General features: G+C 36.4%; 4 protein-coding genes across 7 annotated transcripts; 1 reads left to right on the top strand and 3 right to left on the bottom strand.

Annotated features, from left to right (window-relative positions):
- The first annotated feature begins 378 nt into the window (after positions 1 to 378).
- LOC133677554 (phosphatidylinositol/phosphatidylcholine transfer protein SFH9-like) lies at positions 379 to 4,235 on the top strand. Its single transcript, XM_062099633.1, has 11 exons — positions 379 to 865; positions 965 to 993; positions 1,700 to 1,783; positions 1,897 to 1,950; positions 2,117 to 2,194; positions 2,360 to 2,413; positions 2,552 to 2,611; positions 2,690 to 2,785; positions 3,083 to 3,184; positions 3,367 to 3,447; positions 3,624 to 4,235. The coding sequence occupies exons 1-11, from the start codon at positions 811 to 813 to the stop codon at positions 3,966 to 3,968; spliced, it is 1,038 nt and encodes a 345-aa protein (XP_061955617.1). The 5' UTR covers positions 379 to 810; the 3' UTR covers positions 3,969 to 4,235.
- Positions 4,236 to 4,284: 49 nt separating this feature from the next.
- On the bottom strand, positions 4,285 to 6,929 carry LOC133677555 (WEB family protein At1g12150). Its single transcript, XM_062099634.1, has 3 exons — positions 6,673 to 6,929; positions 6,271 to 6,478; positions 4,285 to 6,008 (listed from the first exon to the last, which is right to left on the bottom strand). The coding sequence occupies exons 2-3, from the start codon at positions 6,442 to 6,444 to the stop codon at positions 4,560 to 4,562; spliced, it is 1,623 nt and encodes a 540-aa protein (XP_061955618.1). The 5' UTR covers positions 6,445 to 6,478; positions 6,673 to 6,929; the 3' UTR covers positions 4,285 to 4,559.
- A 2,472-nt stretch (positions 6,930 to 9,401) lies between these two features.
- LOC133677030 (protein C2-DOMAIN ABA-RELATED 11-like) lies at positions 9,402 to 11,832 on the bottom strand. 2 transcript variants are annotated; one of them, XM_062098859.1, is made up of 4 exons: positions 11,411 to 11,832; positions 10,839 to 10,993; positions 10,346 to 10,441; positions 9,402 to 9,831 (listed from the first exon to the last, which is right to left on the bottom strand). In XM_062098859.1, the coding sequence occupies exons 2-4, from the start codon at positions 10,947 to 10,949 to the stop codon at positions 9,544 to 9,546; spliced, it is 495 nt and encodes a 164-aa protein (XP_061954843.1). In that variant the 5' UTR covers positions 10,950 to 10,993; positions 11,411 to 11,832; the 3' UTR covers positions 9,402 to 9,543. The 2 variants fall into 2 exon arrangements, with proteins under 2 accessions (XP_061954843.1, XP_061954842.1); XM_062098858.1 differs by having other exon boundaries at positions 11,404 to 11,831.
- Positions 11,833 to 12,947: 1,115 nt separating this feature from the next.
- On the bottom strand, positions 12,948 to 25,660 carry LOC133676707 (sister chromatid cohesion protein PDS5 homolog A). 3 transcript variants are annotated; one of them, XM_062098429.1, is made up of 33 exons: positions 25,200 to 25,660; positions 24,018 to 24,221; positions 23,723 to 23,904; positions 22,881 to 23,007; positions 22,537 to 22,755; positions 22,238 to 22,454; positions 22,013 to 22,158; positions 21,755 to 21,900; positions 21,303 to 21,452; positions 21,143 to 21,191; positions 20,857 to 21,048; positions 20,389 to 20,571; positions 19,866 to 20,020; positions 19,658 to 19,784; positions 19,399 to 19,548; positions 19,249 to 19,308; positions 18,925 to 19,061; positions 18,700 to 18,817; positions 18,435 to 18,569; positions 18,108 to 18,304; positions 17,751 to 17,958; positions 17,443 to 17,589; positions 17,181 to 17,261; positions 16,466 to 17,086; positions 16,267 to 16,371; positions 15,703 to 15,782; positions 14,921 to 14,972; positions 14,742 to 14,828; positions 14,594 to 14,631; positions 14,284 to 14,346; positions 14,063 to 14,190; positions 13,499 to 13,926; positions 12,948 to 13,414 (listed from the first exon to the last, which is right to left on the bottom strand). In XM_062098429.1, exons 1-33 carry the CDS (start codon positions 25,296 to 25,298, stop codon positions 13,364 to 13,366), a joined length of 5,082 nt encoding a protein of 1,693 aa, XP_061954413.1. In that variant the 5' UTR covers positions 25,299 to 25,660; the 3' UTR covers positions 12,948 to 13,363. The 3 variants fall into 3 exon arrangements, with proteins under 3 accessions (XP_061954413.1, XP_061954415.1, XP_061954414.1); XM_062098431.1 differs by having other exon boundaries at positions 16,267 to 16,353; positions 25,200 to 25,659; XM_062098430.1 differs by having other exon boundaries at positions 16,466 to 17,068; positions 25,200 to 25,656.
- Positions 25,661 to 26,465: the final 805 nt, after the last annotated feature.

Here is a 26,465-nt window from a genome sequence, read left to right as displayed (position 1 = left end):
ACACGTAACTCATCCCGAGACTCATATTATGGGTTAATCCCGGTTAATGAATAACTACATCATTCTAAATTAGATCCTAGGACAACAGATATCTGGTTGATCTGCTAGGCTGAGTCAGGTTTTATAACAATGCTCTAGACGGAAGACATGGTTAACCTGCTGTGATGATGGGGGACCTAGTTGGAAAATGATTCTTAAGAGACCTTAATGAAAATTAGTGTAAAGGTTGGAGGACTTGGTGATCTTGTACCGATAATTTTTCTTTAAGACCAGGTGTTAGGTAGCTAAATCACTTGGCTCAAAATAGATGGAAGTGTGTTCATGGTCACACGAGGAAACCTGTCCAAATCAATGGGGGGTGACATTAAAGCAGTAACTCGAGAGGAAATGAAAAATCAAAAGCCAAAAAACGAGTTAAAGAGGAGAATTTTAAGGAGCTTTCCCTTCACTTTCTTCCGTCATTAATGTCACAAAAGGACAAAAATGTTGGGTCATACTTGTGTGTGGTGCCATGTGAAGCCATAGAGATAGATACCTTCAGAGCTTCATTTTCTAGGTGGGATATGGACTTTTACTCGTAAACCCTCCTTTCTTGACCTCTAAAGTCCTGTTCTTTAATACTACTTGAAACAATACGGTACCTTAAAAACCTTTGTTCAAGTGTTAATAATCCTCCAAATCAAGTGTTAGGATTTATTTTGCGAAGTGATAAACAATACGGTTATTTGCCAGTGCTTGTCTAACCTTGGTTATTTGCTAGTGCTTTTCTTCTTGTCCTGGTAATTTTGTCAGGAGAAGAAGAAAGAAAGAATGGGGACTGTTTCACAGGATGCAATCAACCAGTTTAAGGCATTGATGGATCAAGGTTCAGTTCTGATCTCCTTTTACTTGTTCACTTTTTTGAAAACATTGCTTAACTTTACTGTTTTCAATTGTGCTTATTCATTTCAAAATGTGATGGCAGTTGAGGAGCCATTGAAGAGAACTTATCAGGTTTGCGACTGTTTCTGCTCTTTATCTTTGTTTCTTCTTTATGGGATCCGTCTCTTCAACTTGGAGTCAAGATTTTTCAAGTCTTTTCGATGTTGAAATTAGATGAATTATGTAAATAACAGTGAATCATGTAATTCTGTTGTTATCAGCTGCAGAATGTGATTCTGATCCACTATTCCCTTTTCCAGCCTTGATTTACTCTTCTTTCATAGATGTTCATCTTTCATGTTTTTTTAATGCCACTATGATGTTTAATCTTGGATGTTGTTATTAAGGTGATAGCTTCAAAAGAAATCTAGGAAAAAAATGTGGTGAGCAGTCCTAGTAAGGTTTGATCTAGGAAAAAAGGATGCTTATTGGGCTTCTGGGTGTGTTGAATTTGGCATTTCATTGCTTGATGTCTTCTTGGATTGATGAGAAGCTCTGATTCGAGCCGTTATCTGGGATTGGTTGAAACAATCTTTCTTGACTGACAACTAATTGGCTTAAACTCATTTACTGGTTTTGTTTACAATTCCTTTCTTTTACCTAACTAAGTCTATAAATGGCATATGTTATGAATGTGAAAATTCTCTGTTGCCATTATGTTGTGTCAGCATAGATTTGTTTATGTTTTGGTTTCTTTGGATTGTTATGCACTTTCATTATCAAATCTCTGTAAATTACAGTTTCTTACTATCTAAATTATTGTTTCTTGATCTGGCAGACTGTCCATCAAGGATATCAAGCTGAAACGCTGGCGCGTTTTCTAAAAGCTAGAGAATGGAATGTTACCAAAGCCCATAAAATGGTTAGCAGCAACTCTGGTCAAAGTGACCTGTGGATCTCAATGTTAAGTTCTTTAAATGTGATAAAAATAGTTTAATCTCACTCACCTGAGATGATATGTGTATGATGCTGCAGTTACTGGATTGTTTGAACTGGAGGGTACACAATGAGATCGACAATATATTAATGGTAAGCTTTTGCTAAGATCAAGTCCCACATTTATGTTTATGTCTTCCTAGCTTTCTCAAGATGGAATAGAAGTTTGATGTTTGTGTATTAGTTAGAGGCTTCTTCATAATGTGTCTAAGACTTTTACGTATTACACTTCTAATCTGGATGCCGCTCCCAAATGCAGAAACCCATAGTTCCAACTGATTTGTACAGAGCAGTGCGTGATTCCCATCTCATAGGAATGTCGGGTTACTCCCGAGAGGTGCTTATTCTATGCTTATATTTGTCTTGTTTATGGTTTCTTAATCCTAGTTTATAACCTTTTAAAAACCCTGCTGCATCTTGCGCAATGGAGAAAACAATATTGTTTATATCACACAAAAGAATTTATCTCAAATGTTCTTGCAACCTTTGTCATCTTATTCAGGGGCTTCCTGTATTTGCTCATGGTGTTGGGCTCAGCACATATGACAAAGCATCTGTAAGTATTGCTACAAAATCCTTTAGCTATGCCTCACTGTATAAATCTTAATGTTTGGATTAGTAACCTTTTGACATTAAATCTTAATTCTATGAGTGTTCAAGAGTTCAGTATTTTACTTGTCTTATTTCATTACAGGTCCACTACTATGTGCAGTCTCACATTCAAATCAATGAATATCGGGACCGCATTGTTTTGGTGAGTATTTGAGTTTGGCAACTTCCTTCTTCCGAGTTCTTAAGGTGATTTTTCTCACTTGCATATTTTTTTTTGTAGCCTACCGCATCAAAAAAGTATGGGCGACCAATAACAACCGGCGTAAAGGTTTTGGATATGTCTGGCCTAAAGCTTTCAGCACTGAACCAAATAAAGGTATAACTTTCTGGGCTAGTTTGTTTTGTTCATAGGACCCGTTTCATCAGTCCATTCTATATTATTTTATGTAGTTTTCTTATTCAGAGGATGATTCAACTTCAGCTATTATGTTAGGTGGGTTGCTTGAACCAGGATTTTCAGCCAACTCACTGATACTTTTTCTTACTTTAAACCTCTAACCAGTTTATTGTGGTGAATCTTTATCACTATCACATTTCTGAAAGGGTGGATATAGTGCAAAAATACTTATGCATCATGTCATGTTGACCGAGTCTGTTTTTAATGTTACTGCAGATGGTGACCCTCATTTCAACTATTGATGACTTGAACTACCCAGAGAAAACACATACATATTACATTGTAAATGCCCCATATGTATTTTCAGCTTGTTGGAAGGTAAGCCTCCTTTTTCTCTCATTGCAGTTGAATATCCTTGCTTTTTAACCTTTTCCATTAAGTATTCATGTGCTGGTGCAAATTATCATCTCGGATAAGATTGAGTAGAAGAATATGTTATCTGTGAAAATATTGAAAGGACCTTGTTATAAGCACCATTTCAACATTTGAATTTTTGCTAGGTTGTCAAGCCTCTGCTGCAGGAGAGGACAAGAAAAAAAATTCAGGTGTTGTCTGGAAACGGGCGAGATGAGCTGTTGAAGGTAACGATGGCTTCTCTGTGAACCATGATTCTTGAAATATTGGAAACTTGACTGCTGGTTGTTCTTAATTCACTACAGTTGATTTAGTAAATTTCAACAACTTTATGGCCACGCTTTTCGATGATCATTACACAGCATATCTCATGGACTAAGCTGGATGAGCATGTTTAATGTAGATAATGGATTATGCATCTCTTCCACATTTCTGTAAAAGAGAAGGGTCTGGATCATCTCGACATTCAGGGTATGCAAATGACAACTGCTTTTCCTTGGATCATCCCTTTCATCAACAGCTATACAACTACGTCAAGCAGAAATCTTTAGAGAGTGAATCTTCTCAACCAATCAAACAAGGGTCTTTCCACGTGGATCTGCCTGAACCAGCTGTCGAAGGAATGGAGATAGCTAAAACAATTGAATCCCAGATGCATAATTTTGAGAAAAGGAATGGGGTTTCTGGGTCCCTGAATGGCCTCAAAATCAATGACGACTCTGACCACAGAACTGCGCATTGCCCGTGATTTAAGCAGAGGATCTTAACTCTTGATGCCTGAGGACTTTGTTACAAGTATACAATAGAAATTCATGTAATGGTAGTCGACCATGTTACCTTTACATGGCAGGGGAAAACTTAAAGCTATGCATGTAATCTGATATTCTGGCTGGGTGATCGGTATAAAGCTCGGCCCCAGCCTGACATGGTGTAGGAATGCAGTGGAGAATTGTAATTTTTAGCTTGTAAGTCTTACATTGATAATAATCATAGAGAGAAACATGTTGAATCTAAATACCTTTCTTCCCCCAGAAATGCTCAAATTGCATATGATGACAGGTATATGGTTGCCCAAGAATGAATCTTTAGTTATTTATTTCCCTCCCAGAATTGGTTTCATATGATAGAGAATACATCATGACAACAACTCATGTAGACAAGGTTTTCTGGTTGGTAAACACATCAGCTTGGGGAAATGATACCCCGAGGATTTACCAAACATGTACTTTTGAATCCCAATGACTAATCTGAATAATCTGCTAGATCTGATTTTCAGTTGCAGAGTTAATGGAAGCGATCCCGATGACTCATTTGAATGTTCTACCATCTTGAAGGCACTTTAAGCTACCACCATCGTTTGCGCTTCCTCACGCCACCTCTGGAGTTGAGTCTCGAGGGTCTTTTCTGCAGCCTCTGACATATCTGCTGACCTCAAAGCCATGTCAGTTGCTTCTTTAATTTCTTCAATTGCTTTTAAATTTGCCTCCAATTTCTTTTCTGCCTCTTTATTTCTTGCCTTCACTACTTCTATCTGAGCCATGGCATCATCCACTTCTGTATCTGCAATATTTCCTGATTCCTCCTCTTTCTTTTTCAAACTCTCGAACTCTTCCGGTGCAAGTTTGATCTTGTTGCCGAAATCTTGATCTTGAATGCTCTCTCTTTCAGATAATGTCTTCATATGTTCGTGAGTTTTCTTTTCTGCTGCCTTGGCTTCTTTAGCCTCTTTAAGAGCAAGTTCTAGCTTTCCCTCCACATCTTGAGCCAGTAATCTGGCATTTTTTGTTTCTTCCTTCAGCTCTTCAGCATTCTTCCTCATCTCCTCGGCTTTCTTCTTCAACTCTTCGGCTTCTCTTCTAGCACTTTCAGTTTCCTTTTCCATTGCAGCATATTCTTTCTCTATTTCTTTCTCCAGCAATTCAATTTTCTCTGTCTTCACGTTTTCCAATTCTGCTGTAAGGGATGTCAACATATGTCGAAGAGAACTCTCTTCGGTGGCAATTTCTTGCAGTGCCTTCGTTGCTTCATTGAACTCGATGGTTAAAACCTTTACCTTTTCCATTTCGAAGGCATGGGCCTTTTTCATCTCTTCTTGTAAGAGTTCAATCTCTGCTGATGTTTCTGCGAGCTTCGCCTCAAGATTCTTTGTGAGCTCAGGATCATATTCTTTCTTCAAAATCTCCAAGTTCTTTTCTGCTTCTGCCGTGGCAGCCTTACAAAAATGTATGCGAGCATCTTTTTCTTCCACTAAATTTTCCTGCTGTTCTTGAATTTGTGCAGAAGCAATCTTCAGTTGTTGAGCTGATTCCCGCATAGCTCCAATTTCCTTCGAAAGCTCACTAACCCTTTCTTTGTTCATATTTGCCGAACGCTGAGTTTCTGCTGCCTGCTGGAACGAAGATGATTTTGACTCCAATGCTGCATCAAAATCCTGTCGGATCTTGTTGATTTGTTGCTTTGCAGCATTAAGTTCACGAGCAGCCATCTTGTACTGTTGTCTTGCCTCATCCAATTCCCGTTTTCGAGCTGCATTCCCCACGAGTTGTTGGGATTTTGCTTCTTCAAGTCGCCTAGCCTTTTCTTTTACCGCTTCTGCAGTTTCTATTGCTGATTTCTTGGACTCATCTACAGCTTTGAGCTTGGTGGTTAAATCATTCAATGTTCTCTTCGCCTTTTGAAGTTCAGAATTCGCTCGAGCTTTTGTAGTTTCGGCACTCTGCAGCACCCTCTTGAACCTGTTTACTTCTCTTTGAGCCAGTAGAAGCTGTGTCTCCTTGTCAATCACATTCTAGAAAACCAAATGTTTAATTTTACATTCAATCACAAATTTGAACCTTTTCTTCACCACCTTTACCAAACTCATACACACACACACCCTATAGCTTAGAGATTTTCAAAAACATCCCAATATTATACCATGACATTATATGTTCTCCATTGATCAAAACATACCCTAAACTTGTACAAAGAAAATATGAAAATTTTATCCATCAAGCTATCAATAAGGAATCATCATCAATTGCATTGCAAAACTTGGCATTGGATTTTACCTCTGAAGAAAGCCTTGATCTCCTGACAGCAGGTTTCCCTTTGAGAGCTACTTCTCCAAATAAACTAACCGCAGCTTTTACAGATTGAAATGGCTTCTTGGTGTCAATCTCTCCCACCTCTGCCCTTGGTGATGCTGAACCTTTTTGTTGATCTGCTCCCCTGATGTTTACCATCGTTTTGCTTCAAAATTTGTCCTTCAAAACTTAACTGCATGATCAACCAAAGCTCATCATATCATTTGCAAATCAAGACTTTGATGACATAATTAACACCCTTTAGGAAACTAATCCAACCCCAGCATGTCAATCGAAGGACATAGAACAATGTTCAATATTCCAAGCTAAAAACAATAATGCTACATGAGAAGGACTAAAATGAGCACATAACAAAACAAGAGGTACCTTAAAAATGTTGTATCTTGAAGAAGAAAACAACCCCCTCCCCCAATGAATTTTCAGGCTTCTCTTTCTTTCTTTTGAAAGGGAAAAAAAAACATAAAGGCAAAAAACAGGTATTTTGCAATTTGCATTGTAGACTCATCTACTATTTTGGTGGGAAAGACAACAAATTCTGCGTGGGATTTAATGGTCAAAGTTGACAGCCTAACAAAAATAGAATTTTATTTCAGATAGACAATTTTGGCCCAACTTTCACCTGTGTAAACCTTACCTGATCCCCTAAGAAGAGGGCATATTTAGAAAGATAAGAAATTGGAAGAAAAAAAAGGAAATTGAAGGGTTGGGACATATTTTTAGAAGGTCAAAGTTGTAGCTCAACTATGCTGTTTGGAGGCTGTCTTAATTAATTACATTTATGTGTTAATTAAGCATGAAAAATTAAGAGTAAGCTGGTCAAAGAATTGACTGGTTTTGTATATACTAATCGACGGGAGAGACCCACGGGCCATGGATAATGAAGGACAACGTTTGCCAGCCTTGGTAATACTTGTCACGAGAAAAGGGACCTCAATACGATCACAACTTCAAAGCAGGAGCCATGAATATTGCACTGGTAAATTGATGATGTTTTCCATGAAGCGTGTGATTTAGTTGTGCTTGTTTCTGTTAATTTGCAGTCCTTGGTCAGAACAGTCTTTCACAATATCTGGTTGACTAGGTAAGGGTGTCGTCGAGGATAAGCAAGGGTCATGTTATCATGAATGTCGACTGTGACATGTACTTGAGCAATTCAAGTTCCTTAAGATATGCTCTGTGTTTTTTCATGGATATATGAGGAGAAGGGAGATGAGATCGGTTATATATATTCAGTATCTGCAGGCAATGGATAGCATTACAAAAAATGACCTTCATGGACATTACTTGAATGTAATTAATATTAATTTGAGGTATATGCATAATTATCCCATCACTCCTGAATCCTGACAAGTTTAATTAGCACTTGAGTAAGAAATATATAGCTACTAACAGGAAGAGATTATAATGCGCTTGACTTCAGTGCTGATATCTGCTATGGCTATATATAGATCAAGATGAGTTTCCAGGATTAATACATGCAAACGGAGGGCCTATGTATATATAGCAGGTACCTGGTGTTTCTGAGAGTGAACCTTTGTGAGAGGAAGAATAGCAATGAACACAAGGTAGACCGGAAGAGATTGTCTGACATATGTAAAGATCGAAGGAAAACGAGCTCTAAAAGAAGAAGGCAAATTCCTTGCAAGATGCACCTATGATCAAGGGAGCACTCAACGGGTCTCTCACGCACACGCACGTACACGGACAAATTATACCATTAAACACAAGGGTTTCAAATTCACAGCAATTGATTGATGGAAGTATTGGTGTTTATTGTTGTAGAACCTTGCATTATTATTGATGGAGAGGTTTATGATTATTAGTGATATATTAACTAGAAATAATCATTGATTAAAAAAGAAAATGCTTGATTGTATAGAATATAGTGAGTGTTTATATTGTTAGCCTTTGGCTGGTGTCAACACCACATAAAAGTTTGTATTAGCAAATAATCTGTCAATAAAAACATACGAAAAAAAAACTTATTTGCATGGATGGTGCGTGGTGGCGACTTGTAACCTGGGAAATGTTGAAGCTTGTGCATATTAGAAAGCATGTTGAAAGATGTGAGAGGAGGAAAGAACCTAGTTGGGTCAGACTTGGTGTAGCTTTTTGGGCCATGGACCAAACAGTATTGGCATCATCGTGGGCTTTGGGCCCAATAATGTGATGCCATTATGCAGGTTTTAGTCTCACCCATCATTTTGACTAAAATAATGACATTAAAAACAACTAAGAAAATTTAGGATTTTTCAAAGCAAGACCACGAAGAAAATAAGAGGATCAAAGAGATGCAAGTGCTAAATTTGATCAAAGAATTTGATATGCAAAAGATGAAAACAACCCAGGAATGTAATGAAAGATTTCTTGGCATTGTCAACAATGTAAGACTCATTGATACAATTTTTTTTTTTATATTCTAGAGTTGTTTGAGAGATCCTGGTCACAATTCCTGAAATATTTGAGCCTATAATTTCATCTTTAAAAAACTTAAAAGACATGTCAAGCAATATCTTAACAGAATTGAACAAAAAAGGTTTACGGGGCAAGAAGAATGTGTAAAGGATGCTTTCAGAGCCAAATCATAAAACAACAATGGAGGTAAAAACAAGAAAACAAAGCAAAACTTCAACAAGCTTAGAGGTTCTTCAATTAACATAAAAAATAGTAAAAGCAACAACACTCAAGTCTTCCACCATACCCTTACTATGTATATATAAAAAAATCATCCACATTGTCATAACTCATTTTTAAATTTTCCCCTAAAAATTTACCCTTTTTTCTTTTAATAATAAAAAAATCAAAAAATAAAATCAAAATAATAAAAATAAAAACAACACCAATAAAAGCTAGCAACTTCGGAAAAATAGGTTGAGAGGGATTTCAAATATATAGAAAAATTAAAATGAAGTTTTGGACAAAATTATAAGTCAGTCTAATCGTATTCTATCATACCCAAAACAAAAAAGACAAAGCAAATTTAAGATCAATTTAAATAATTATTAGATGAATCTGTATGAAAATTAAATTAAAAGACTTAATTGGATTTTTAATACAATTTTGGTGTTAATTTTTTGAAATATCAAGAGTTAAGATTATAGTAATTGGGATGGATTTATTAATTATATGAAAAAAGATATTGTAGCACAATCTACTACAAAGACAGGCTTCATTGCAGCCTCAACAGCAGTAAATCAAGCAGTATGGCTTCAAGATTTTACGTGGTTTGCAATTAAATCAAGCAACAGAAGGATCAATTAACTTAATCTTCAGTTCTATCTCCCCCGACTTGACTGCACAGAGCCTCAACCAAACACTCTGCACCACTTCACCATTTATGCAACTAATTGAGCTTTCACGTGCAAGACAATTGTCAGTATCAGGAACAATCTTCCTTAAAATTGTCTCGGCAGAGGAAACCTTGGCAAACTGCTTCAATCTAGCAGAAGATGCAATTGGTTGAAGGTTGAGGTGAGCATGTCCCATCTTGTCATCTGACTTGAAACGGTCTTTATCAAATACTTCCTGCAACAAGAGCAAGAAAGTAACTAATCATATGCTATAGAAATCGAGATTTTTATTCACAATGTTACCAATTAGCATCTTAAGCTACTTCACCGGTTATAAATCAGCGATTAAATCCCAGAGAAAATGTTGCCCTCAGAATGAGTCCATCACTTTCACCGACTTCTAATAGTTCCATCTTTTGTTTTGGCTTGACAAGAAGAAAACTCATCGATTATCGTTTGCCCTACTCCACGTTTTCCCCCCTCAATGACAAGAGTAAATGAAAATCAAGGAAGCCTATTTACAACACCATATGATTATAATGACTTATGTTTGTTGCCGCTTGAAGTTAATACTTAGTGATCGATATTCCTTCATCACATGAAACCATTTCGAAGTTTGACAAAGACAAGGAAGAAACAGCCGAATTGTATTATAGCTTGAAACAACCTATTCGATTGAGATAACTCTTGCAAGTTGAACACAATGAAGGTATTAGCAGCATAAATATCTAAGAATTCAAGAAACTCACCAAACTTAGAACTCCAACGGGTTCTTCGAGTGAGAAACTTAGCTCTTCGTTCCATACTGGATTAAGACAACTATTGATAAACTTGGTCTTTGCTGTCTGATGCAGGAAGGAAATAGTCAGTAAGGTAGCATAGTTGAGTCTACAAATTGATAAAACGAAAAACGAAAACTGAAGAGGAGAAATAAGTTCAGTAAAGAAAAATCAGGCTGATAAAACTCCAATCAAAGACCAGAGAGGAGAGACAAAATGGGACTAGATCAACAGCATTTTAATGACAGGGGATACTATGACTGCATCCATCTACTTGATAGGTTATTAAATTCAGTTGACCCAGAAGGCAAAGCCATAAACTTTCTGTCTTTGAGGTTTCAGAAGTTTATCACATCAGCGAATTAGTGTCCCATAAAGCAACCAATATCAGTGCATTTATGATCATCAAACATAGAACAACCACTTACTGCATAGAAACAAGAATTATAGAGCCTAGAATCACCTGATTGCCCAGCTTGACGACTACATAAGGATCACTAGTCCTGAAATCCCTGATAACCAATTTTTTCCCTTGCACAACAGTAACTTTTAGCAATCCTAACTGCTCCCTCATTGCTTAGATGTAATAAGATACAAAAATTTCAAAAAGATACAACACTGCAAAGCACAAAACAAAAGGAATCCAAATTAATTCAATGAGAAGACAATCTCTAAAACCTCAAAGTAGTTATAAATGAAGGATTAAAATCCAAACAAACTCTTGCATTTACAAGAGTCAAAAGGAGAGAAAACAACTGAAAAAAGAACCCATGAAACAACAATAAATTAGGAAAGACTAGAACTTTTTCAATGGGCCAAAACCCAGTTTCTGGAAAAACGCATCTTTCTTATCTAGATTCCAGAAAGAAAGCATTTTTTTAAGTTTAACCCTCTCATAGAAAGAAAACCCAAATAGAAATCAAATAACGATTTTAAGACAGCTTCCAATGGCAGAAAAGTTTTTTTTTAAAAAAAAGATAATTGCATAAGCCCTGAACATGGGAACAAAGTCCAGAGAGAAAAGGGACCTCTTGCCTCTGTTGAAGAAGGGTAAAGAGAAGCAGAAACAGCTTAGCCTGAGATCTCAAAGAAGGAGAGATACAAAAGGTAAATAAGATAAAAGCAGCAGCAGCGTTTAGTGTGGTTTGGTGGGTTATTAAACTGGTTTAAACTTTAAACAGACTAACAAAATCCTACAAAGCAACAACTTATAAAGTTAAGCAAAGATAATCCTATTCCTCCATGCAATAACTGAAAGTGAAGTGCTACAACTCTATTTATGGAAACTACAGTGAATGCAAGCAAACTGAAAGCTCATCCTTCTTCATGTGTGCTGGGTTTCTGTTTCATTTTCAAGTGTATCAAAAACAACCTTAAGAACAGAATTTAGTAAGAACAACTGTTCCAGCTCAAATACATGTTTTCCCCCTTTTTTTATATTATTTGTTGCTTTAATTTATGGTCAAGTTTGAGGATTTTGGTCTTTTGGATTCATTTACTGTGACCATCATGTCTTGTCTTCTATGTACCTTTTTAGTGAGCATGCAGCGTGAGCCTTTTGACCAGTCTTCTCTTGCTCTTTCCTCTATTTTTCCTCCTTTATTTCTTTGACCATCAATGGCCTCCATGCATTTTCATTTTTGTTATCTACAGTAGCAAGTTTCTTTCTTTTCTTTTTTGGTTATATTTCTTCTTGTTGGTAGAGCTTGGAGAGATTGATGATTGATAATGTTAGAGTAGGGTCTGGCCTGATAGCTAAAAAGTTATGAATCTCTTCTTTGATTTTCCAAATTTAAAAAATGGAGTCAACATATATTTTTTTTATTACATCAAACTAATTTTTTTCTGGCATGAAAAAAGCGTATCCCGATAAATGACCCATATGAGATACAGAATACAACATTACATTCTTAAAATCGAAATCTCGAGGAAATATCTTAATTGAAGCTTTCATAAAGAATTGGTACAGGGATGGTTATACATATATTACAAGGTCGGTGCAAATTATTATGTAAAACGAGTTTCACATGGCTGTTGTAATTAAAGCTTGTAATGATTGAATCTTAATGGGCTCACTGATAAAGGACCAATCATGAAATTGGAAAGTGAGACTCCAGCAGATATCGAAGCTTCAAAGCAGAAAACAAAGCTAAGTCGGCCGCTAACATGCTTTGAATGACCACAAGAGAGAAGCATAAGCCAGATCACACTAATATTTCAGGCCTGTATGTCACAGATGAATGTCCATACAACTAATGCCCCACAAATGACGAAATCTAAGATGCGGATGCCAATGGAGTGATAAAACCACCTCCTTATGTAGATGAAATTCAAGACACAAGCTAAGCTTAATGTCCAACTAAGGTGCCCACAAATAGTCCTTGCCATTTCAACATTTCTATTTTTAGTAAAACTCCAACTCGCATCAGCTGTGCTCCTGCCTAACATTAGTCATCACAAGAAGTTTTCGAGGAAAGCTAATGCAATGCAGCTGAGTGTTGTCACCACAAGAACTAGCATATCACCGAAGGAGAAGAGGGAGGAGAGAAGAATACATTCATACAAAACCAAGTAACAAGATATGCAGTCAATTTATAATTCCATGGGTGCCCAGAATCAAAATAAATATCCTTCTGACATACAACAGTATCCCCAACTGTAACTATACAAGTGACCTATCAATTTACCAATCCAGGAGGTTAGAAAACATGCACTAGGACTACAACCCGTGAACAAAAGACACCAACCTATCATCTACCACCGTCCTGGAAACTAACACTAACATTCCTACCTTAGCATTGGGAAGGCCTTAGGTTACTTTACAATCATCTGTGCAAAGGCAACCGCTTGAGACTTTATTAGTGTGTGTTTACATCGATGAATGGCTTTCAACTTCTTTGATTCTGCACCAGCTACACCAACTAAACGGAGGACATGAAAACTAAAGCTTTGCAAATTTCCTGGAGATTGATCTACAGCCTAAATGGCTCACCTTGCTCGTCTTGATGCTGATTTCCCTACTTTATGCTTCCAATTGCTCTGCATTTGACAAGAGTGAACTTAGAATCTTGATAACACACAATTTTGTAATGCATAAATAATCTGGGGTTTAGAGGCTAGTACAAGAGTTTCATCGTCAGAGATTTCAGCATCCTCTTCATTGACAGGATTTGATGATTTCTTACGGAGCTTCTTTGATTTTCTACTAGGTTTCCTGACATCTACATCTCGATTCCCTTCAGAATCTGATTTGTCTTCATTGACTTCCACTCCCAAGGCTTCACTTGATTCATCTACGTCTTTCTGTTCTGAATGGGATTCCTCTCTGGGATCACCTTTTTTATCATCTTCTGGTATGCTTTCCATATCTTCAGAAACTTCTGCTTCATAATTGGATTTCACTTCTCCATCAGATTCCTCAGAATGATTTGATCTTTCCTCTGTGTCTTCCAAGTGTTTACCTTTGGAAGTTGACACCACTTCCTTGTCAGATTCATCGACGTCCATCATGCCCTGGGACAACCTTTCAGCATGATCCCCTTCAGAATCATCTGAAAGAGGATGAAATGAATATGGAGAATCAGTAAGAAAACAAATGAACTCTCTACATACTGCCCATGCAAGATTGTACATCAACAGCATATATAACAAACAAAATCAATTTGAAAAGCGTGAAAAAAGCTTCACCTGATTTCAGCTTATCTCCTCCAGATGCCATGGTATGTTCAGGGCTTGATACATCAGAATCAACTTTGTTCTTTGGCTCTTTATGCACACGCTTTAAGTTTTTTGATGGAGTTCTTTTCTTTTTAACACTAGAAAACAAGGTTCAATCCATTTCACAGTGCTTGAATGAAAATGAAACATAAGTAAGCGACTACATCAATGATTAAAAATTTCCAACTCACATTGTCACTGACTTCTTATTCTGACTTAAACTACTGGATGTTCTATTTTTCTGAGCAGGTGAACTGCAAGACAGTTAAAATAAACATATTAGGCAAATGAGGGGCATGGATATTCCAAAGGGACAAGTTTTTTTGTAATTCAAACATGTAAGAAACATACAGGCATTGCATAATGCCATAAAAAAAAGTCCCAGAGAACAAAACATTGCAGCAAACTTATGAAGCACCACTAGGTTTTTTTTTCATGAGACCTTTAAATATGAGAAGAATATTCTAATTTTTCAATGGAAGATGAGACATTGATACTTACACATCCTTTGAAGGGGTGCGCTTAAATGAATTTGACTTCTGAAAATGGTACAGAGGAAAAGGTAAGTCACTGCTGGTAGATTTTCTTGAAATAAAAGTGCAGTTGGTTTAGCTTCAAAAACAATGTTGGAGATTGAATAGAGTAAGACCTTTGTGCGCTTGGGCCCATTGTCAACGAGCTCCCACCGCTCTTTTTCTAAACGGAGTACTTCTATATCTCCATCATCATATAATATCTATAATCACCAAAATAATGCACAAAATGAGAAATAAATTAATTCAGTCAAGCAGTCCCAAAATACGTGAAAGGAGAAGTGATACAACATACCACATGTTTCCTTTTCAAAGGATCATAAGATTTGATGGTGCCTTCATAAAACCTGTCAATTTAGCAAGTATAATGCATCAAAAACGTATCTTCAAGTTTTCTAAATTTAATTTGAAGAGAAGAAAAGCTGTTGTATTACATCATGAAAAGTTGAGCTTTAATATCTAGCCAAACCCTAATCCTCCCCTTACTATATGTAAAAGAAAAATCTCATCTAAAAACTTAAGTTGTTACGTGAGGCCCCAAAATATAGATTTATATTACTCTCTAACACACCCTCTCAAGTTAAAGCCCTTTGGGCTTGAAACTTGTACAGACACACATTATCTTGTACTATTAATTATATTTTAATTAGAAGAGAGAATAAGAGTGGAGAGATTCAAACTCGTGATCATTTGATCATCAAGACTCTGATATCATATTAAAATTAAAGATCTAGCTCTGATATTATGGCAGATTCTTGGCAGAAACTGTACTTGAAAATAGGGAAGTATGTTCCCCATTTTTAGCTATAATAGAGAGGTTTAGAGAGAGCAGAAGGTAGAGAAAACACGGTTAACAAGTATTAGATGGAGCTGCCTTAATTGGTAGCAGAGAAAGTGTTGTTATGCAACAGCCTCTTGCTATTGTAAAATTCCTTCGACAACATCTTGTGTATTCTAACACTATATACATTATACATAATGGTGCATCTGCACAATGAACAACACCACCAAGAAAAAACATAGCAGAATGGAGTACTTTGAAATGAAGCAACAATAAGAGAAATGTAGAATACTCACTTCTTATCCATGGGCCACCAAACTTTTATTCTGTAACCCATAATCTCCTCGATATTAATGCCACTTTTCTTCGTTGTGCACTGAAAGGTAATAAAAGTTGAGGGAGGGCATACAATAATTTGCTAGCAGAGAAATTGTCCAGTTTAATAATGAGTGAAAAAGAACCGGAGAAAAATAAATTATAAGGTAACTGTATTAAGAAAAAAATAGAAGCGCCAACTCTTGCAAATACACAAGAAAACTTTCACCACATTCATGGGTAAATTTTTAAGGAAGCTAGAGGAATGTTTGATAAAAAGTGAGGTCAAAACTACATGATTGGGAAAGGGTGGGTATAGTAAAGAAAGTAGAGAGAAGGAGGTGATTACATTCGGTAATGAATGGCTTTTAGAGGACGCTAGTAAATTTAGGATTACATCCAATATCCCATTCAAAGTCTAGAATCTAGATTAGCATCACCATGTAATCCAGTAGCTGTAAAACATAAATCAGTTTCATGATAACACGATCATGTTTAATGGTAAATCAAGATGGTATAAATGGAAAGGAGGTAAAGACGCTAACCTTGGCCAACCCTGCTACACTTCTTCTCCGCTTCTTCATAGAACCAGTCAAAGACTGGGGGCTATTAGTTGTATTGACCTTATCAGTCTCCATTAGCACACCAGGCTTACGTATCAGAAGTATATTCACAGAATTAATGACTACAAGAAAGTAATTATCGTGTGCCTTTAAAAGTTTACTGACAAGGAGAAAAGCTTACCATCAGGCTATCTTCGTCAGATTCTCCAACTTCATTTTCCTTGCCATTGTCACCCAACTCAGAGCTTTTGCCTTTAAGTTTGGATGAGACATTTTTCTTCTTTTGAATGCTTGATACCAACAATTCAGGTCCAGCGCTCTTGGACTTGGACTTTTTTCCTTTCAAATCAGGGCTTGAATCATCCTCTGAAGCTCTCGAAGGATCCTTTAAAAGACTTCGGGGAAATCTAGAAGCATTATGAGCAGATGATGATCTTCGACGTTTAGGTACCGGCACAGGTGTCATATCACTAACATTTCCTTTTTTCACTTTTTGATGCTCTGATTCTGACTTTATCTTCCCACTTAGATCTTTGTGCCCGTTGCTTGACTCAAACATATTAGATAGCCCCATATTATCCAAATTTATCTCCCGGACCATCTTCAAGATATCAACATCATTTTCAGCATCTTTCACTTTAGCTGCTGAAGACTTGTTCTTTTTTGTTTTTCCACCTTTATTTCCCTGAGATTTTAATTGCTTTATCATTTTCCCAAGAGTCACTTCATTAGCTTCTCTTTCACTGTCATTTAGAACCTCATCCCCAGCAATATCTGAACTAGCCTGATGTGACAAAAAGGACTGCCATAAGATGCTAAAAGTCACATATGCCACAAAAGACTATCACTAAATATTTACAGCATCTCTGAAGATGCTTGTAAGCAATAGAACTTACAGTTCCATTAGTTTCAAACTTAAGCGAGTCAAAGTGGGTCAAGACACTTTCTTCAGCCAACCATGTTTTCCCTTCATTTGCCTATGAAAAGGCACACAGCGTCATTAATGGAGCTGATAATTGACTATTGAGACAGATACTAAAATAAATAATATCCAAGTGAAGTGGATAAGGTTATACTAAGATGAGGCACCACCCATGTTTACCAATATCAGTTATACATTTACTACAACAAGGTAAATGATATTTTGGAAGAGCATACCACAGCATCTTCGCATTCTTTATATTCATATATTTTGTACAGCAGTGGAGGCAAAGAAACTGCTGAAGGCAAGGTTTGTAAATCTTCCTCCTTAGGAGCTAAGCGCTTGATGATTGACAGCCCAAGTTCAGAGATAGCATGTGAATTCTGTAAATGTTAAAATCAACATGCATAAGATTAGCATTTTGCTTTCATTGAACTTCAAGTTGATTTTTATAAGTTCTTGATGGATAGTGTTTTTTTGTTTAACCTTCCCATGATTATAAAAGGTAACAATAAATACAAACTCAGAGACATTTTTCCCCAACCTTTGACTTCTCTCGATCAACTACATCTTCTGAGCACTTTATACTCTGAAAGATGGAAACTATGAGAGAGTTGGTCTCTTTGTCTTTGTCATTGTCCTTCTCCTTCTCATTTTCTTTCTCCTTCTTCTCCTTCTCCTTGTTGATACCAGCTTCCAACTTGACACCTTCATCTTTATGCACCAGCATGGAAAGGATCAAGTACAGTTGCCTGGAAAGAAGGGTGGAAATAATGTTATTCCCTCTCAGTTTTCTGGCTTTCTCAATAAAATCTAGGCGGCCTTTATTTATAAAATAACATTGTATGAGATAACCTACAAAAAGCACATCTAAGACAACAAAATGTGCAATTAGATGTACCGGTATATTGGTTCAAATGCTTTAATATCCTTGCACTCATCTACATTAGGACATGATTGATGAGCAAGAGCATGGACCAAATATGGGAGAATATATTCAGGATAAACTGACAAGGGATTTGCATCACTTTGCACAGGGACGTGTCGAGTTTTAGCTTGTTGGAGCATCTGAATAATATCAGCAAGGTTCTGCTTCTCCTGCCATTCCAAGTAAAATGCAAAAACAGACAACAAAACTTCAGAAATTTTACCATGGCGGCACGCATGGTATCTGTTAATTTGACCATAGGTAACAATTGTTTGAAAAAATCAAGTACAGTAGAAATACCTCCTCAAAATCAAGGGGTTTGGATCCTGTCATATTAAATAAGAAGGCACAAGCATACTTTGGATCCAGAACCCGGTCCTTGATGTATTGGTGAACTTTACTCAGGAATAATTTCCTAGCTTGTGGGAAAGCAATCTGCATGACCCAAAAGAAAGAAGAGAGGGAAAGGAAGGGGATTACTAACAGCAAAAATCATTTCATTACATATAACCTGGAAATGAAATTGTATTGTTATGTTTTAAGAGAACACTTCAAAAAACTCCACCTCTGGTGTCCTCAAGGTTAAATGCAAGAGATCAACAGATATCTTATGATCCCAATGCTTCGACAAACGAAGAACTGCCTTTGCAGAAGCAAGCCTCAAGTGGGCCTTATCAACTGAACTGTATGATAAAAAGAAAATACATATGAAATTGCAAACCTAACAAGCCCAAGGGGGAACAGACAACAGTTTATCCATAAACTAATAAAAAAGCAATAAACATAATACCTTGATTCAATATCTTTCGATATTTCTCCAAAAAGAAGTATGTTTCTAAGGATTTCCAGATGGCTGTCAATACCACGACGAAGTTGAACATCTTTAACCGGCAAGTAGCTGTTGACCAATGTCTTAATTCCATATATCTGCAGGCAATTTTTTAATAGAATCCAATTTGTAAAGTGGTCAGGGAATAATATATATTCTAAAAATTACATGAGCAAGAAGGCAATGTGATCTATATCCAGACCAAATTATTAAGTAAAATACTGATATTAAGGCTATTGTTTTTAATCTTCAAAAGGATGGAAAAAAAAGGACAACTCCAACTACCTTCAACAAACAAAGTTCACTTCTGTCGTCCCAGCAAGCTTTTGTATTATCTTCTGATTTCTGCGAAACAGAAGCAACTCTAATAATAAGACTAGTTATTATCAAGTCAACCCAAATCATTGCACAAGTTAGGGATTTGCAAATGCATACACTACTGCATTCTAGAATTTTGTTCTTAATGAATTTTTCAATTTCATTTTCTCTAGTTTCAAAAACCGGCATTGCAGCCTGTGCTATGCATCCCAGAGATTGTAGTACAGCAGGCAAATGTCTCTTCTCCTCCAGCATGTCAACGAGTCTCTGCAAATTGAGAAAGAAATGCCATGAATGCTGGTATTAACATACATATGGAGCATTCCAAAACTCTAATGATAATGCATGCAGACACCAACAAAGACAAAAATGGAACCTTGTATAAAACAGAGAGGGACTTGAGCCCATCATCCTTTGTGATTGTTGCTAGGGCATGCACAGCATACTTGGCCTGTCTTCGACTACCTTCTAAGCAAAGCCTCTCCAATATAAGGTCAATTGCACTGCAGGTGAGTAATAAGAAGAGTATAAACATTTACATACAATTATCTGGCTCTAAATGTCAATAATTTCATGCAACACACCTTGATGACTCCGCAAGTTGTTCTCGGATTGTACCACCAGCCTTTGCCAAAACATGCAAAGCACCTTCTTTTATTATTTCGTTGTCATCTTTCAGAAAATTTATTAGCTCTTCCCCTGAGCCACCAAGCAGCAATGGACTGAAGCGAGCAAGAATCTGAAAATTCATAAAAAAATAAATCTATAGATGGCGTTTGTTTTTTCACAGCAAAATAGTAAAATGTGCAAGTCAAAATGTGAACAAAAAACAAATAAAAGAAGATTCAGATAAGATTGTCAAACAAATTGAAGGCTGAAGTGCTGCAGCTTCCTACTACAGCTGCAACAGTACAAGCAAACACATAGAAAAAGACCCTGTGTTTGATATAATTGTAAAAACAAAAAAGTTTGTGGGTGAAGGGATGCAATTGCATCAAATAGCATTAAAGACCAAAGAGTGACAAAAATGTATGAGTGTGCAAACATAGATCACATGGTTGATAAAAAACTCCTCATCAATAAGATGTATAATTGACATGTTCTTACCACCAGTAAATCCATACAAGATCGAGTAAAATGCATATTTCCAGCAGAGTTATGTGTGTTGACGTCCGAAAGAATTTCTTTCACATGCTCCTTGTTGAAAAGTAAATAAGAACACTTCATCGAAAGACTGCTCAAAAAATCATAGAGTCGGTGTTTCTCGCCGAGTATTTTAAGTAAATCATCCTGCAAGAAAGGGAAATTCTTTATGGAGTAAATTCTCAACAAAAAAATAGGAAAAGAAAAATGCAAATGCAGCTTCATCAACTATTAATTAAAAATTGGCTTGACATATAAAAACTCCTAATTAAGAAAAGCAAGGCCACTCTCACTTTAGTCAACTCAATAGGTCCCCCACAGATTGGACTACAGTTCATAACATTCACAGCTAACACAGAATTCTTGGATTACTTATCAGATATTGACCGTGCTCATAAACTTTTCGCAACCATTTAATATAATATCACTTACCCGACCAGTGCAAGCTTGATGGAAGCTCGTGCTTGGATCGAGTAGATTTGTTAAAATCTTCCAGATATTGGCATCTTTCAATTGATCAACTATATGAAAATTTTCCTCAGCCTTGGCAGGCTCTGCAAAGGAGCGAGACATGATCCGAAAACAGAACAGAACCTTTTTTTGGATCTCAGGAGTATCTCTGTCCTGTATTTGAATGAGAACCAATTGTTGGATTTTCATTTTCTTAATTGAATCTCTTTGCTGAATATAAATAATCTAATCTCCAAAATTTACAAACCTGATGCGACTGCCTCAGTAATAGATACCTCTGCATCTCCTGCTGTAACCTGCAAACCAAGAGGAAATCCCCTGAAAATCAGAGCACAATTCATCAAATAAACACAGATTTAGCAATTTCAGCTTGAGTTGCCATGTCAAATCTAGCATTTTCAACATACCTTTGCTTCTGCTCCAGTATTTTTTCAAGAGCTTTCACCTCAACTTTGTCTATGACAGAGAAGATTCTTACCCAATATTTACATCTATCTTTTACTGCAAATTCAGTCTGAAACAGAGAGCCACAAAGAACAGATTCAATTGTATCTGATCTGCAGAACAGATTACTGTGTTAGAAACATGTTTAACAGATATTCTGTTGAGAAGGAGGTACTAAGAAAGCGCCATGGCATCAGATAAAGTAGCACATTTTTCTGTAAAAAGCAACTAAGTTATTTACATTAGTGTAGACAAGCAGTCCAAGATAATTGCAGCTCATGAAGACAGCAAAGGAGGGACCTGGCCTTCAATAGAGCAGATGAATGGGAAAAAAGATGATTCTGTGTGTGTGTGGGTGCATATATATTATATATTTTAATATATCCAGGTTAGCACACAAGCCAAGAAATCTTGCCTGAAATCTTTGTCATACAAACATCTCAAAATCCTTCCAGGAATCCAATCATATTCACCAGGATTGATTGAGCCATCAGAAGACTTTACACAATAAACCCTGAATATCTCAGCCATTCTCTCCATAGTATATCTTTTAACAAGTTGCTGGGAATTCCAAACAAAAAGAAATGCACACGTCAGAACACTATACATACCAACTAGTATATAGTTAAGAAATAATTTGGGAACAGGGAAAAAAAGGAAAGGTGTGACATACAGATTTGTCTCGAAGACGTTCTGCAACTAGCTTTATGGTTTCGACAGGGACAGAATTCAAGGCATGGCATGCTACATCACAGATTACATCAACAACCTGCTTTCGAACATTCTCATCATAGTCCAACAGTCGGTCACAAAGGGCAGCTGCAAACATTGAACCAGGTCAAAATCAACCGGGAATCGTTTATATAAACTTGCAAAGCCTCTCCATCCAAGGACTTACAGATGATTTGAGCTGCCTCTGCTCGAAAAGGATTTGACAAAAGACAGCCTTTGACACATTCAAGGACACACATCCGGATGGTAACTACTCTATCACTCAATCTTTTCAAAAACTCTGAAAAGATTGGCTGAAATGCTTCTGTGATGGCAGAGCCAGGTAAAGAAAATAGATCCCCAACCAACCCCACTGCTTTTAAACGAGTGTCTAGCTGATCGGTCTGCAAATGTTGAACCTCATGTATTAAGAAATTAATCAGCAAATTTTGATAAATTGTAAGTTTATACTGGATTAGTAATTACCAGCAGCTCTCCTGTGAGGTATGGAACGACTCCTGATAGGATCTGAGGAGCACAACGGTAAACATCATATATAACTTCATGGTAGTCGATTTTACTATTTGCCAACCTGCTATCTCCTGACATTAATGATATGAGGAACTGCTTTATGCCAGCTTCAAGTTTTCCTGCACAAAGCTCTATAACTTTCATGGCAAGTTTCCTTGCTGACATAGAGATATCCTGGAAAAACAAGTTTTACAGACTGAGCTCCATCAAAAGCATGATAAGAAATACTAAGCAAGAGTAAATGTTGACAATAACTATAGAGCACACATCATACACCAGCAAAGAGTAGAGGTACTTACACTTCTGTTACGACCTAATACAGATAAGATAACAAGTAGAAGATCCTCTCTGAAATCCTCACTTTCTTCTATGAGAACAACCATTATTGTTTGCATTGATGATAATACACTTTCTTGATGATCATCACTGCATTTGTCAAAGTTCTCTAATCAATATCCATTAAATCTGGTACAAGGAATCCTTTAATTCATGAAAACAATAATGAAGAAAAAAGGTTGGGCAAAGCCGAGAGAGGGGTAGGGAAACAGCCAATATCCATCCCCTCTTGTGTATTAGGACATACGTACAGCCGTATCATTTGCAATACAATGATCCAGGTAGTGATCATTTTATGCTATCAATAAACAGCCATGTAAAGGACTGAAAAAAAAAATTAGAGAAACTATATAGTCATATAATGTGTCCCAACTATAAGAAAGACGAGACACAAAGACAATAGTGTATGGGCTTTCTACAAGAACCTTGTGTCACAAATACACACAAGAAATCTAGTTATTCTTTAAGTTCAATGGCACACTCCACTGGGTGATGAAACAACCACCACCCACCCAAGAATTTCAATAATAATGAAAAGGAATTATAAACTGATTGTCTGTAATTTATACTGTTGCAATGAACAGTGATCTAAAGTTAATAACCCAGTGGTGTTACTTGTTATAAGTGCATGGAAAAGGTGAAAGTGCAAAATAAAAGAACATGACTTCAAAACTTCAGCGGCAAATATGAACCATCTTTGCAAGTCAACCAGAGAAGAATTTTCAAGATCAAGAAAAATCAGATGGAAGCACTATAAATGTAAGCCCTTTATTCTGTCTCTGAAAATAAAATGAACAAAACACACCTGGCAACAGTAAAAAATGTACTGAACATCTTATTCACCAGATCATTACATTCAAGATCCAGCATCACAACACAAGACCTATACTTGGCAAGAGTCTCCAAAATAACAACTCTCCTTCCAAATGATGGACCACCAGTATCACTTAACCCACTAAATGTGCCTACGATCAAGTGGAATATATCCTGCACAAAGATATGCACCATTGAGATTGGATTAAAATTGCAAACTTTTATGATCAGTAATGAGGTATATTAACTAATTCTATTAATTAATTGAGCTAGTAAAGTAAACAAACCTTTAAAACATCATCACTGTAAGGAGCTTCGGGTGCAGTGATCCGGGTTATCTCACAAATACAGGTTGCAACTAGAAGCTTAACATCCCTATCTTGATGCTTCAACAATTCTGGCTTTACAATTGCATCAAGAAAAGGCTGCATTGACTCTGACACTGAAGCCGGTGGTGACTGATCCATCTCAGAAAGACAAGTAGCAGCTTGCTGCAGGTAAATCCATTAAGGAAATATTTTCAGCACATTAAAATCCAAACAAGAACCCTAGGGCTGTACATCTGTTGCATTAGGGAATAGAAAAACCCGACACTATTGCCTAAAACTCAAAATCATAACAGATCCCAAACACATCCCAGGGTCATCTCATTAATAGATTCCAAACACAAACCGAGGTCCAATACAGTAAAAAAAACCCTTATAAACAGTAGCTTACAGGTCAAAACATTATGAAACAACACAAATCCAGCTCCTGATTCAGTTTCTCTTTCCTTTCTTTATTTGATGGTAAAAGAAAATCAATATTAAGGCTCCCTAACTCTATCAGAATACTCAAAATCTTGCATCAAAGCCATAAATTTTAATCTCAAAAGATTCAACACACAAACAATGTGAAAGTTAGAACAACAATTCTTTCATATTTGACATGTTAATCTGAGTAGCCCGGAAGTTTCCACCCGTCTAAGCTTCATAAATCTAGTCAGATTCAGATTTTTCCTTGTCATCCTTTTCTGTTTCACTAAGCATGCACTTTCCTCAGCAGAGGACAGCAATTCAGTCCTAGAAACCAAAATTCTGAAGAGCTCAACAACAGGATACACTTTAGGACCAAAAGAGGCAAATTTAACAAGCGACCAAGCGAAATTTTTCACGAGCGGTGAACCCTTTTAAATGGTTGCGCTACTAACCCTAATTCAACCAAACTCCCTCGAATATAACCCTAGACAAACAAAAAAAAGTTCACCTAAACAATCTGCTTTACTCAAAAAATTCAAACTTGACTAGCTTAATCTAAAAAAGCCCCAAACTTTAAGCCCTTCTTACAAGCAATTTTCCCATGCAACAAACCCCAACGCAACAATTCAGCTCCAACAAACCGACTTTCACTTCTTTTCATTGCCTTTCTAGGTTTTTCTCGGCAAACAAACAGACAGTAAATCTTTACTAAAATTCAAAAATTGGGCTTACCTTTAAAAGTTTAACAACACCATCTTTAGTAGAAGGAAGTGTTTCCAGCTTGGATCCCACCTCCTTTAACTTCTCTTCGAGCTTCTTCTCCTCTCCCATTCTAAAAAGAAACGCTTGGTGGTTTTTTTAATTTCCAAGATTCAATTTTTCAGACAAAACTAAACTGCTGCTCTCTCTCTCACTTACATGTCGATGGGGTTAAAGGGCTCGTCTTTTTTATGTGTGTGTTTAAAGCTTTCTTCTATTTTGGGGGGTTTTGATTTTGTGTGTGTTTTGCGGACAAGAAGGCGAAATGAACTCGAAATGTAAGTGAAATCACATAAATTTCTGCTACCTTATTAACAAATCTAAGTATTTCGCAGATGCTCACGTGTGGATTTTCATTTTCTTCTATACTTTTTATCTTTTTTAACTATTTCTTTCCTTTTGCTAGTTGTGTTTTTCACCTCAAGTGTGGGGTGAAAATCTTGTATGGTCCTTCCACTTCAGGCCAGACCAAACCCTAATTTATGAATCAATTTTTTGATAATACAATCTAAGATCCTGTGCTCACGAGGCCTTGGGTTGAAGACTTTACAAATCTCCTCTTGTCATCATCACACGTTAAAGATTTATTTTTTTTAATGTTTATGTTTGGTATTTCGGTGTAGAAGAAAATAATTAAAAATATATGAAAATAATATCTATATATTAAAATTATTAAAAAAACATTAATTTGTTAATTTTTCAATTGAAAAATTAAAACATAAGAACAAAATCTCAAAGATTTTGTGGGATTATTATGTACTTTAAAATTTGTGGTTTTCGGACATCTGTGTTCGAGATGGACGAGATCAAAACAAGTTCATTGGTTATGACAGATGACAGAGAGTACGGGGGTTATTTCATCAAATATTAATGATGGCTGAAATAGCTTGAGGACTAAATGGACAAAAAAATTAATTTTAGAGAGTTGACTTTGTTCATGCATGCAAGATCGATATAGATCACATACGTTGTTTGTGCTTGATAATTTAAAGAGAAGCTCAGATGATATATTGGCTACATAATAATAATAATAATAATATTTTTTATGCCAATTTTAGAAAAAACAAATATCCATTGTAAATTAAATTAAAAATACATATTCAGTTTCTTGTCCTTCTAATATGTGCATTTATTAAAGTATGCAAGTAAAAAAATCATCATCTTTTTTTTATTATAATGTTGCCTGTTGGGATTTCAGGAGTGTCGTTCTACTGTGGCAAAATATAAAGCATCCTTATC

Source organism: Populus nigra, chromosome 17, assembly GCF_951802175.1.
Source record: "Populus nigra chromosome 17, ddPopNigr1.1, whole genome shotgun sequence".
NCBI lineage: Eukaryota > Viridiplantae > Streptophyta > Magnoliopsida > Malpighiales > Salicaceae > Populus > Populus nigra.
Note: the sequence above shows the minus strand (reverse complement) of the source record. Positions and strands in the feature narration are given on the sequence as shown.

Coding starts and splice junctions, on each gene's coding strand:
- LOC133676707 (XM_062098429.1), bottom strand. CDS start 25,298: ATGGGAGAGGAGAAGAAGCTCGAAGAGAAGTTAAAGGAGGTGGGATCC. Junction 14,632..14,741: donor ATGGGCCCAAGCGCACAAAG/GTCTTACTCTAT, acceptor TACCATTTTCAG/AAGTCAAATTCATTTAAGCG. Junction 14,191..14,283: donor AATAAGAAGTCAGTGACAAT/GTGAGTTGGAAA, acceptor CTTGTTTTCTAG/TGTTAAAAAGAAAAGAACTC.
- LOC133677554 (XM_062099633.1), top strand. CDS start 811: ATGGGGACTGTTTCACAGGATGCAATCAACCAGTTTAAGGCATTGATG. Junction 1,951..2,116: donor AGATCGACAATATATTAATG/GTAAGCTTTTGC, acceptor TCCCAAATGCAG/AAACCCATAGTTCCAACTGA. Junction 2,786..3,082: donor CAGCACTGAACCAAATAAAG/GTATAACTTTCT, acceptor ATGTTACTGCAG/ATGGTGACCCTCATTTCAAC.
- LOC133677555 (XM_062099634.1), bottom strand. CDS start 6,444: ATGGTAAACATCAGGGGAGCAGATCAACAAAAAGGTTCAGCATCACCA. Junction 6,009..6,270: donor GATCAAGGCTTTCTTCAGAG/GTAAAATCCAAT, acceptor TTGGTTTTCTAG/AATGTGATTGACAAGGAGAC.
- LOC133677030 (XM_062098859.1), bottom strand. CDS start 10,949: ATGAGGGAGCAGTTAGGATTGCTAAAAGTTACTGTTGTGCAAGGGAAA. Junction 10,442..10,838: donor TCGTCAAGCTGGGCAATCAG/GTGATTCTAGGC, acceptor TTCCTGCATCAG/ACAGCAAAGACCAAGTTTAT. Junction 9,832..10,345: donor CCGTTGGAGTTCTAAGTTTG/GTGAGTTTCTTG, acceptor CTCTTGTTGCAG/GAAGTATTTGATAAAGACCG.